The sequence below is a fragment of the Montipora foliosa genome, chromosome 2, assembly GCF_036669935.1.
Source record: "Montipora foliosa isolate CH-2021 chromosome 2, ASM3666993v2, whole genome shotgun sequence".
Taxonomy (NCBI): Eukaryota; Metazoa; Cnidaria; class Anthozoa; order Scleractinia; family Acroporidae; genus Montipora; species Montipora foliosa.
The window spans coordinates 53,495,709-53,508,433 of record NC_090870.1 but is presented as its reverse complement, the minus strand read 5'-3'; the positions used below and the strand labels follow the sequence as shown (position 1 = coordinate 53,508,433).

At 39.0% G+C, this 12,725-nt stretch overlaps 1 protein-coding gene across 1 annotated transcript; it reads right to left on the bottom strand.

Annotated features, from left to right (window-relative positions):
* Window positions 1-3,866: 3,866 nt before the first annotated feature.
* On the bottom strand, window positions 3,867-10,830 carry LOC137990955 (caspase-8-like). The gene is made up of 2 exons (XM_068836078.1): window positions 10,337-10,830; window positions 3,867-5,138 (listed from the first exon to the last, which is right to left on the bottom strand). The coding sequence occupies exons 1-2, from the start codon at window positions 10,734-10,736 to the stop codon at window positions 4,600-4,602; spliced, it is 939 nt and encodes a 312-aa protein (XP_068692179.1). The 5' UTR covers window positions 10,737-10,830; the 3' UTR covers window positions 3,867-4,599.
* Window positions 10,831-12,725: the final 1,895 nt, after the last annotated feature.

The following is a 12,725-nucleotide window of genomic DNA, read 5'->3' as shown; positions in this document are numbered from 1 at the left end:
TGACGCAATCGCTGCCGTCAGGAGACCATCTCCTTGTAGTTGTTGACTACTACAGTCGCTATATGGAAGTAGAAGTCTTGAGGTCTACAACTGCTGACAAGGTCATTGCAAGTCTGAGGAAGATATTCCTTACCCATGGACTGCCCGTTAGTATCACTACTGAGATTGGACCGCAGTTCATAAGTGAAGAATTCTGTAAATTTGTTGAAGAAGAACGCATTGGACACAGACAAGTAACTCCGCTTTGGCCTCAGGCCAACGGAGAAGTAGAAAGACAGAACCGCTCCCTACTGAAGAGGATAAAGATTGCACAAATAGAGAAGAGAAAATGGAAAGAAGAACTTGGCTCTTTCCTAATAATGTACAGAACCACTCCACACAGCACAACTGGAGTAAGCCCTTCAGAACTCCTGTTCCGCAGAACGTTGCGAACCCATATACCAGGGATTGAAGAATTCCCAGTGGATGACCAAGAAGTACGTGATAAAGACAATGAAACCAAGGAGAAAGGAAAGCTGTATGCTGATGAGAAACGCTGTGCCCGCAAAAGTGATGTGAAAGAAGGTGACACGGTATTGTAAAGACAGGAGCGGAAAAACAAGTTGACGCCAACTTTCAGGCCGGAACCATACCGTGTACTGGACAAGTCAGGCAACAGTGTAGTGGTGGAATCACCTGATGGTGTCCAGTATAAGAGAAATTCTACCCCATGTAAAGAGATTCCTTGAGCGGAGTAATGCGCCTGAATGCGAGACGCCTTTTTCACCTCCTATCTCGAACAGTCCTACTGAACATCAAGCACAGCCAAGTGTAAATGAAAGTGATGAACATTCGGGAGAAACTCATACACAGACGGTGGTCGGGAGTGCGGCAGAACCCGACTCTATCAAGGACACTGCATGCAGACCTATCAGGTCTAGAACATTACCAGCACGGTTTAAGGACTTTGTTATGTCTTAGCAACAGAATTTTCATCAGACAACCACGATTGAGGACTTAATAATGTTATGCCTTAAGGATAAGCCCAGCGAGGACTATGAACATTTCACTCTGTTGCTCTAAGTCTTGTTCCAGTTATTGTTTTAAGAAAGATTGTTGTTACCTAGAATAGTTTTAGTTTGTAAAATTCCCCATTGTACGAGATCCATTTTCACAATAGTTTTCAGTCCAGGATCTATTTCAAACAAGGGAGGACAACAAGGGAGGGATTGTAGTGTATTACCCATTGGCGCATTAGCGTGCAAGAGGTTGATTACGAACACGTTGTCCGCCATTAAACTGTTGAGTTAATGTGCGTTGGTTTAATCCGAGTGTTTACTGGTTAAATCCGAAGCATCCGGGCGGGATACAACATATTGAATCAAGTGCCTAGATTCAAAACGAAAAGTAGCAAAAAGTAGAAGTGATTAGTGAAAGGAATACTGATTTATTATTAGTGTTTAAAGCATGATCTTTGGGGGAGTAGCACAATGAAGTAATTACGGATTTTCTAATATTTTCAGTATTTTCTGGTTTACAAGAAACAGAAAATAATCTCTTGGCATTTTTATTACATTAAACTTCCATTTTCATTTGTACAATGTAGGCACTTTTGTCTTATTTCTACTAGCTTTATTAAGACCACATGTGTTATCATAGGATTCATCACAGCCAAATCCATTGTATCTCACCGCACACATAGATATCATGGCAGGCTAAGCTAACTTCAGAGTACGTGTAAGTTGTAACTTGAATAATCCTGCCCCATTCTGTGATAAATCATGGAAGAGAGAATCCCAAAACAACTTTTTAAGTTTTCAAAATCTAGAGGATGATGCTTTGAATTTTGCTGTAATAATTACTGATGCAAATAGGAGACAATTAGTTTCATCCCACTCTCTTGAACATCTGCTTGAAAGTCTTAAGTCCAGCTTTAGAAAATGGATAAGTATTTTCTGTTGACCTCAAAGTTGATTAACACTTGTATAGCATAAATGATAATAAGACATGATAATAAAGTGTTCATAAAGAGAATTTTCCAATTTTGATTATGTTGGTTTAACAAAGCCCCAATCTTCACCTTAGAGACTGAGTGTCGACACGCTTATAAAGACAACAAGACATGTTTAATTAAACTTGGTTTAACAAAATAAAAATAAGTCATAGAAAAATGTAGGACTGGCTTTTCCATGAGATTCAGGTTTGTTTCAACACATGCTTTGACCTGTGCTAAATTCGTAGTCGACAAAAGTCAGTTAACATGGTTTGTATAGGTAATCATACGGTTTCGAGTTCAATTTGGAATTAATTTGCACGAGTGAGTTTTTGAAAAAGCTGAAATTGCACGAGCCGCTTCGGCGAGTGCAATTTCAGCTTTTTCAAAAACTCACAAGTGCAAATTAATTCCAAATTGAACGAGAAAAACCGTATGATTACTTATTAATAATACAAACATGAAAAAATTCGCGGGGAAAAAGTGCCGGAAGATGTTTCTTGAAGCCCTTTTTTTGGCATTCGAGAAAAATTTTTTCAGAGTTTCTGTACAAAATTTTGGTCATTGCCGTTTACATGAGATCATTGGCCTACAACTTTCCCAATGTCTTTCTGCAAATCAAAATCCAGAATTACGATGTGTAATTTGCACTGGTGTTACACTTTTTGCACCGGTGTTACACTTTTTGCACTGGTGTTACACTTGAACTGCACTGCTCTCAGCCAATCAGAATCGAGTAATTTTTTCATGTGTATTATTAATAAAGAAAACACTTTGAAACCGTGATTAACTAAACATGTTTAAAACATGTTTAAGGTTTGGTGTGAATGGGGCATAACATCTTGTTAGAGTGAGTTAAGATTTTAGTAAGAATATCTCTCAAGGTTTACGTAAGAACCTTGTAAGAATCTTCAAAGATCTTAATAAGAACCTTGCAAGATCTTCATCATCATCATCATCATCATTTATTTGCCTTTGTGTGTATAACAAATTTTTAAAAAAGCATACAGCAGGTTGTTAGGTGAGGAGACCTCAGGAAACCACCAGGCTTATAGGAGAGGCCACCTCGACATCACAATATTAAACAAAATAAGGGCTGCAAAGGAGTGCGGCAGGAACTATTTTAATAAAAACTCTAGCATTTTGTTCTTAAACATAGGAAAGCTTGACAAATTGGTAATAGAGGCAGGAAGACAGGTCCTTGGTAAAGAATTGTGAATTTCTTAATGTTCATGTGACAGGAATGCATACGATAATTACCGGCTGTTCTTGTGTCACATTTATGGACTTGACTGTTTGTCATTACCAGATTGAAGAAAAGTGGAGGCAGCAGATTATTGTGGTAGCGGAACATGAATTTAGCAATATCGAGGGTATTGATTTGGAAGATGTCTAAAATTTTCAGTTTAGAAAAAAGAGGAGCAGTACGTGCTTGATATTCTGAATTTGTAACAGCTCGCACCACCTGCTTTTGTAGGTAATAAATTCTATTTAAATTAGATACGTAAGTGGACGACCACGTAGAGTTACAATAAGTAATGTATGGATAAATTAATGTATAGTACAGCATGAGTTTGGTCTTACAGGATAAGTAGAAACGCGTCCTGGATAAAATACCAACTGATTTAGCGATTTGTTTACAGACAAAGTTTATGTGATATTTCCAAGTAAGGTGTTCGTCTAGATACACCCCAAGAAATAATTGCTTTGAGTTAGAGGTTGACCTCCAAAGGAGAGAGGAAAACTGTGATTGACTTTCCTCTGACTCGGACTAAATATAACATAATTTGTCTTACTTTAACATGATTTTTGCTGACCCCCCCCCCCCCCCCATCCCCCCTTGTTGTTATCGTGCTCGCGGGGAAATTAGCAAGTAAACAGAGACGAGACAATTGTAACACAACTTTGTATTTAAGTCCTAAATCCTTTGATGAGAATAATCTGTCCGATGTCACAACACGATAACCAGAACGAGAAGCCAAAGTGAACCTCACTCTCTCCAGTCCTTTTTCATTTGTCACGTCACGCTTCAAGTCCCATGCTTCCACTACATTGTCCTCCGGCATGCATGAAACAAAAAGTAAGCATTTATCAAGTCACCACGTCCAACTGATAGATATTCCATAAAGCTTCCTTAAATTTGGATTCTAGTTGCTCTTCGCCCAGACCTTGTGTAGACAATTGTCGTATTGACATTAAAGTTCTCAGTGCTCTCAATCATTTCTTCTTCTTCAGTCGACTCCTCTTCCTCTTCAGAGCTTGAAATACCAATCTCTGCAAGGACACAGTCTTCTTCCTCTGAGCCGTCTTCGGATTCACTAATCTTGGTACAAGATTCTTACAAGATCTTGTAAGGTTCTTGTAAGAATCTTACTTCAGAAGTAAGATAAGATCTTAATAAGATTTCCACCTGGGTAATGTTTCTCTCATATCCCCTGATGATACTATTCACAATGCAATGTAGGAATAGAGGCAAAATATCAGTCAAAATTCTGTTATCTGGTTGTGTCAAGTGCTGTTCATCAAAATCTAGACACCCTTCATACATACATATTGGTTTAGTCTAGTTCAATCCCATTACACTAGCGTTTCACAAAGTCACGATAGAGCAGAGTGGCAAGGGAGCCCTAAGTCCAACTGATGCAGAAACAATTCGAAAGAACGGTAATGCTGGTCCGGAGCCACCAAAACACATCACGCACTTTCCAGTGTTCAACAAAGGCTTCCCATCCTCCTGTTTCTTTAATCCATTCTCCTATGGTCCCCTTGCTCAAATACTCTGAGAGCCATCCAACAATATTGTCAACAACGTCATCATTCCCATGTTGACTACAGGAAACAGCAACTTCAGAGGCTAAACAGACCACAACTACGATATAGCCCCAGTCAACTCCATCAGTCTGAGAGAATACTATATCTGCCACATTTCTGAAAGCAACGTCTGGCTTAGAGGCCTTGACGTTAAATCTTTCAGCCATGGTTTTCATTGGGTAACATGCTTCCACCTTTTTTCCCACTTGGCGCAGCGTTGCAGCAACTTTGGTGTCTGCTCGGTAGGCTTCCTTTCCCAACTTGTTGTAGTAAATGTAGTCACAAACCAATTCATGTGTATCTTGCAAGTGGTTCTTCATCATTGTGCTAGATGCTGTTTTTTTTTCCGTCAGATCTAAGAAACAGAGCAAAAATTTTATGCTATATTAGAGTTCATGCTCACCATATTTTTCTGACTCAATTTTTTAAATACTCACAAATAATGGTTACTAGGCTTTGCACCACACCATTCAGGAGTAATAGTACTGCGCTCAAGATTTGACAATAAATCATCAAATTAAATTCTCTTAAAAATACACTTTACAAAACTTTCATTCTTATTGGGTGTGAGGAGCACAAAAAATATATATAAAATATATATAAATCTTACCTATGAATAGAAGGCTAGCAGGGCTCAAAACTAGCAATAGCCAGCTAGCTACAGGCTAGAGAAATTTAAGTTTTGACTAGCAGATTTTGGGCCTATTAAAAATTGTGAAGCAATGGAGTTCTGTACAAAAACAAGAACGAAAATTTTTTCGGATGAATAAGGTCCAGAGAATAGAAACTAACAAAAACAGAAACTGTGAGGGAATTTCATAAAATCATCTGCCTTAGAAAATGATGAGTTGGAAGAAAAACTGAAGAGGAAACTAATGATGATCACAGTTTCCAAGCTTCCTGTTAAATAACGAAAGATTGTTCAAATATGATTAACCACACGTGAAATCATGTGACAGTTTCATTTACTGTAAACAACAAGGTCAAATATATTTCATAAAAGCGGGATTTGTGTGTGCAAAATTGGAAATTTCTTTCATGATAATTTTTAGATGAGCTTAACCACTCCAATTACTGTGGTGTGCGACATTTTGCACATAGTCTCCAGTCTGCAAATGTACAGCGGTGAAACTGCGCATGACGGGACTGGCTAGTGCAAATTTAGTTTTGGCTACATGTAGTTTAATCAGACCTGCTAGTGGCCCGTAGGCTAGTAAGCTTAAATGTTAGTCTCCAGCCTTGTTTCCCCTGGGAACTAAACTTTATTATTATGCAAATTCTGTGAAAAGAGCCATCCAACATGGCGGCCTTATTATGTGGGTGAAAACCAAGAATACACAAATATATACAATTATGAACTCCTTTAAACACAACTACAATTTGATAGTATCTAATAGATAATATCCACAGGACTGCGTTCAGGGAGAACACATTCCTGTGGGATGTCCCTTGGGTATCAATGGTGATTCCACACGATTTCAGCATTTGGACACCACCTTGTTCTGACTCAAACAGCCTCGATCTCATGTGATAATGTTACAGCTTGTCCAAGGAAAAAGTCAAATCCCGTTGGATGGGGTTAGTACTTGGATGGGTGACTGTCCCACATTACACTGTGACGTGAATGCTGGGGAGTCGGGCCGTTGGCAAAACCCGGATCGGATCGGATCGGACCGGACCGGACCGGATCGGATCGGATCGGATCGGATCGGATCGGATCGGATCGGATCGGACCGGATCGGATCGGATCGGATCGGATCGGATCGGATCGGATCGACAAAACCCGGACTGGTTCAATATCAAAATTCCTGCCAATAGACACATGAAATCCCTGGGTCACCAGTTAAGGTTACTTCCCACCTTCACGGGTGTCCTTCCGGAAAAAAGTTCGTACTCGCGTTAGTTTCAATAAAATCATAACAAAATATACATCAGAAGAAAGTTTAGTAAATGTAGTTTATGATAAATATACTGCTTTAGCGAGTTTTTCTTTTGGTAAGTGTTAGAATTGGCGCCGGTAAGACGTGAAACCGCCGAGGGTTCTTCTGTTAAATTTATCGGGTATCGGATGCCGCTTCACGAGCAAAATGACTTCACAGTGTTGTTATTCACAAGCCATCAATCAAAAAAAGCTTGTCAGGAGATTCCGATATTTAGAATAATTTCTCATGGCGTCCATTTACACAACATACCTCGCATATTTTTGGCTACTCCAACCTTAGATGCGGATATCTAAACAACCAATCAGAATATCGAAAACGCCTGAGACAATTTCGTTGATTGATGGCTTGTGAATAACAACACTGTGAAGTCATTTTGCTCGTGAAGCGGCATCCGATACCCGATTACACTATATCTGTTGGCGTAAACTACGTTTATTAAGACTAAAAACAAAATAAGTATGCAAGGCTGGTTTTACGGCTGTGAGGATATATAGTGTTTGTTTGACCAATTTTCGTCAGGCACGGCCCGACTCCTTCAGGGAGTTAAATCATAACTCGTACATAACTCCCTGACGAAGTCGGGCCGTACCCGACGAAATATTGGTCAAACAAAAACTATATATCCTCACAGCCGTACTGAACCAGCCATACATAATTATTTTGTTTTTAGTCTAAATATTATTTGCTGGTCAGATCTCCCAAGATCCGGCACTTGTACTTTGTTCAGCTGGCCCTTGCATACAAAAACTGTCCACATTTATTAAGCTTTCTTCTGATGTATAGTTTGCAATGATTTTATTGAAACGCAAGTACGAACGTTTTCCGGAAGGACACCCGTGAAGGTGGGAAGTAACCTTAACTGGTGACCCAGGGATTTCATGTGTCTATTGGCAGGAGTTTTGATATTGAACCAGTCCGGGTTTTGTCGATCCGATCCGATCCGATCCGATCCGGTCCGATCCGATCCGATCCGATCCGATCCGGTCCGGTCCGGTCCGGTCCGATCCGATCCGATCCGATCCGATCCGATCCGATCCGGGTTTTGCCAACGGCCGGGGAGTCGTGCTGTTTGGCTATCCAGCAAGAAAGGCTACAGTTGATATCCCACAAAAATTATGTTGCATCATAACATATGTATTCCATAATTGTTTTTAACAAAAACATTAGCAAAAAGCATGAAATACTTATAGCTTGATACCTTCATTACTGAACAAATATTAGAAAAATAGTCCCCTGAATGGACATGGGTTATGGGTTAAATAAGTGATTGTTCCACCAATTAACTGAACAGATTGCTCTGACAGTATTCTGCTTCCCTTATTTTATGGACTGTTGTTGTCACATATCTCACCATTTGAATTCCTTTCTGACATGGATTTCCAATTAGTGAAATCTGTGACAAATTTGCGTTCAATTGGAAATCCTAGATCCAGATTTTAATATCTAAATCCGGATTTCCCAATCGAACGCACCCTTAGTTGTTCCAAACTTCCATTAACTTCTAACACAACACTTGATTCAGTGATTAAAAAAATATGTAAAGGAGTTGCTGGTTCATGAGAGAATCGTGACAGCACTGCTATTGTTAGACTATCGACTATCCTTTGATCTAGATAAACTGCTGTCAATTTTTTTGGTTTTTCGATCAACAAGAAGCTTAAAGGAAGAAAGGAAAAATTGAAATTATATTCTTGTTACATTATCCTGACCCATGATTTTTCTGGAACGTAAATTTGATTGATCGAATTACAAAAAAGGCAAAATATTGTCAGGACTCTATTCTTACAATGTAGATTGTTGTTTACATTTTAAATTTTGGATTTCCAACAAGAAAACTCTTCAGGAGAACCCGAATCCATAAAGGCAGTTAAATCTTTGGATTTGTGATTCATTTCCTAACCATTTGTGTTCGTCACGTGTATTGGCCTTATCACGGTTTTCGACGCCATCTTGACGGGTAGGCAAAGCGGTCAGAAATTACAGTGTTTGTATGGGAATCTCATAGCAAATAACTTCTTCCAAAATTGAATTTTTCACAATTTATGAATCGCAACGTTAAAATACTAGGTAGAAGATTATGTGCACCACATAGGAAAGCCACATCCTTCAAACTTGGTGAATACAATCTTCTACCTAGTATTTTAACGTTTTGATTCACAAATTGTGTAAAATTCAATTTTGGAAGAAGTTATTTGCTATCGGATTTCCATACAAACACTGTAATTTCTGACCGCTTTGCCCACCTGTCACGATGGCGATGAAAACCGTGATAAGGCCTATTTTTCAGACTTTTGTAGAAAATGTAGCCTGTTCCCTGTTGCCAATTCCTTTTTTCGATCAACAAGAAGAAAATTTTGAAAAAAGGAAAGGAAACTGGAATTATAAATGTGTTATCCTAACACATGATTTTTCTGTAACTTCAACCTGCCTTATTGTGGACACCATGTCAATCACCCAAAAAAGGCTATTTATTTTTAGGCTGTTGTTTTCATTTACATTTACCAAGCATGAAAGAAATATCTTTGGAATTTCAACAAAAAAACGCTTCAGGAGAACCCAAAACCACAAAGGTAGTCAAAACTTTTGATTTGTGATCCATTTCTTCCCTTTTGTGTTCGACAAGTGCATTTTGGCTACTACGTGGTGTACTTAAGCCTCGCGCATAACGAGAGCGCACAAAAGGTCCCGAGAGCTGTCTTAAGACTTTTGTTTAGGCCTAATTAGGCCTAAGGTTAGCTTTTATGCATGTTTACGATACTTTCTGCATTCTTATTAGGCCTAAACAAAAGTTTTAAGACAGCTTTCGGGACGTTTTGTGCGCTCTCGTTATGCGCGAGGCTTATGCGACATAGTAGCCTGCATTTTGGCGATTTTGATCGAATGCCGAGCAATTCCAGACTTTCCTAGAACTATGTTACAATCTGTAATATTCCAGAAATTTCTTTGATGTGACTCAGCAGTTCCACAAATAGTACACTTTGTAATACATTATAAATAGCAACAGAACTTTCTAGATGCTAAAAGCAGGCTTGTAAATAATAGGAAAAACTCTTTTGCTCGAAATTTTCGATACTGCACTCAGCTTCGCTTCGTGCAGTATTTGAAAACAAAACACTGACAAGTCTCTAACCCGTAATTATGCTATGGCTGCAATACTGTGATGAAACGAAAATTAACTGCGATAACTATGGTGGAGCGAGAACCTTTGACTTTGCGATATCCGGAGAGAAAAAAGAGACGATAGTCAAAACGGGAAGAAGATAAAGAAGTCAAAGATCATTATAGAGGTCCTTCGTGAGAGTTTGTATACAGAGGAAATCCAGTGAATCAAGAAGGTCACGACAAGAATTGCTGTCTACAGCCCGTGGAGTTATTTAAATATCTAGATACCCGGCAGCCGGGAAGTGCTTTCAAAAAACTAGATACCCGGCAGTCAGAAATTTTGACCAATTTTCTCCAAATAGCTCGCTTAATTCCTCTAAGAACATAAGATATTTGTTTACAAATCTCAAGCGATTATAAATATTGCCTTGGGTTAAAAGCAGAAGCGACTGTTGAGCTTGGGCATAGAGTGAAATCTCAATGTTTTTGACACTTACAAAATACTCACCACGAGATCTACTATCGTCGTTACGGCCGAACTCTTCAGAGACATGCTCGCCGTCTGTAACATTACCATTCTGGTCTGCATTGTTTACAGAGCGATATCCGAGATTCTCGATCCCGTTACGATCATTAAGAGCAAGCTGCTTTCTGTCGAAATCCTCCACTTTTTTAACAAGATCCAGTCGCTGGATCGCTGAGAGAAGATCCTTGAAAAGACTGCAATTGTTTCTTCCCAGCTCATTTCTTTGTTCAAGCAAAACAAGTAAATCTGTGGCGCAGTCTATCCCTTCAATTTCCCTCGTTGTCAATGAGTCTCGAAGCAGGTACTTCATAGAAGTCAAATTGTCTGCCGATAACTCTTGAGAGATCGAAAAGATAAGCTTTCTAAAGTCCGAAATGGTCATTTCGTGGGCATTAAAAGACACTGATCATATAAAAGAGGAAGCGAGGCCTCAAACGTGGATGGTGTCGTATTCAATATTTTTGTACGTGTTTATGACTATTAAGCACAGTGGGAAATTATAGGGGGAGTCCCTGGTGCCTCGCTGTCAAACATAGCCTCACTTCCACTCCATCCAGGATGGCTAAAAAAGTCAGCGATCTCAAAGGTCATCACTTCTTTCCATCACTCAAACTGACAGTTCCCTTTTTACTGGGTTGCCAGTATGGCAAACCCAGTCGGAATCTGCGTTTCATTTCGTCGTTTTTTCCGTGTCGGTAAAAGTCTTGCCTGTCACTTCCCTGCTAAGTGTTATCTTTGTGCATAGAGTCTTCTGCTCGTTTTTCTTAGGATAGAGAGAGTAGTGGAAATGCGTAGATTTCTCTGGTGGACACAGTAGAGTGATAAACTTAACCGGTAATGGCGTCGAAAGTCATGTAACGCGAATGGCGTTTTAGTGGATCTTTGAACAAAATATACCCTTATGAAGCTTAATAGTGGAAAGTCAATTGGATACTGAACAAGACAGGGGGTGGAATCTTAAAAGCGACGAGTAATGGACTTCGACAACAATCTGTCGCCCGTCGAGCCGAAATCAAAGTGAGCTGCATTTCTAATATTTTACCAAGTGTGCTGTTATGTAGAACACTGGAACCAAATGGAAAATTCTCCGTAACTTATGGGTTCAACAAAGACAGAGAACGAATCGAACACCTTAAGTAGATTTGTGATCAACTCTGCACAGTCTTCAGGTAAAAAAAATTATTGGAAATGGGACAGCCAAGAATTATTTGAAAGAAAGCTTGTCGTCTATTTTGTGCTTCATTATTCAAGGAAAAGGTTCTTCATGGAAACGGTGTGATCCTGAAATTTTAGTTTGTTTTAATATTGCGCATATTTGACAAGACTGAGTTTTTTCTCTTCACGCACGTAATGAAATAGGAAGGGGTTTTTGCCTCTAATAGTAAATATGTTGTTCGCTGGAAAAGGTGGCCTTTATGAATTCATCATGTTTTATAATATGCGAGCTTAACTGGATAGTTTTGATGGCAATAGTAAAGAATTTTCGTGTTAAAATGAGGTTAGCGTCTTTCTGTTGTGCTAACTTAATTAAATATAAATATACCTTCTGCCTCGTGAGTTTGTTATGCTCGTTAACCAGCAATGGCGTCGAAAGTCATTGCAACGCGAATGACGTTTTAGTGCATCTTTCAACAAAATATGCTCTCATGGAACTCAAGAAGGGAACGTCAATTGGATGAACAAGACAGGCGATGATGGACTTCGACAACAATCTGTCGCCCGTCGAGCCGAAATCAAAGTGAGCTGTATTTCCAATATGTTATCACGAGTGTAGTGTTATGTACAACACTGAAACCAAATGGAAAATTAACTGGTAACTTATGGGTTCAACAAAGTCAGGTAAAAAAAAAATTGGAAATGTGACAGTCAAGAATTATTTGAAACAAAGCTTGTCGACTATTTTGTGCATCATTGTTCAACAGGCGGAGGGTTCTTCAGGAAAGACAGGAAAGGGTTTGAACCTGAAATTTATATATTGCATACATGGTAATTTGACACGATTGAGTGCACGCAATGAAATAGGAAAAAGTTTTTGCCTCTAATAGCAAGTATGTTGTTTGTTTCAATAAAATGTTTCGCTGGAAAAGGATTCTGTGATATTTTCTGCCTTTGTGAATTATAATATCATGTTGTGTATTGAATTTTCGAGCTTAAGGTTGAAATGTGATACGGGAGGATATTTTTAGTATTGTTCTGTAAGCAGGAAGGGTTCACGAAAATAAACAGGTCTGTTGGACGCGTGCTTGAGTTTCAACAAAACGAGCCCCAAAATCAGCAAAAAATTGTGACGCCGATGAATGATAAAGTAGCTGCTATTTCCAAAATGATGGAATTACCTGGAGATAAATAACCTCTTCTTGGAGAGTAAATT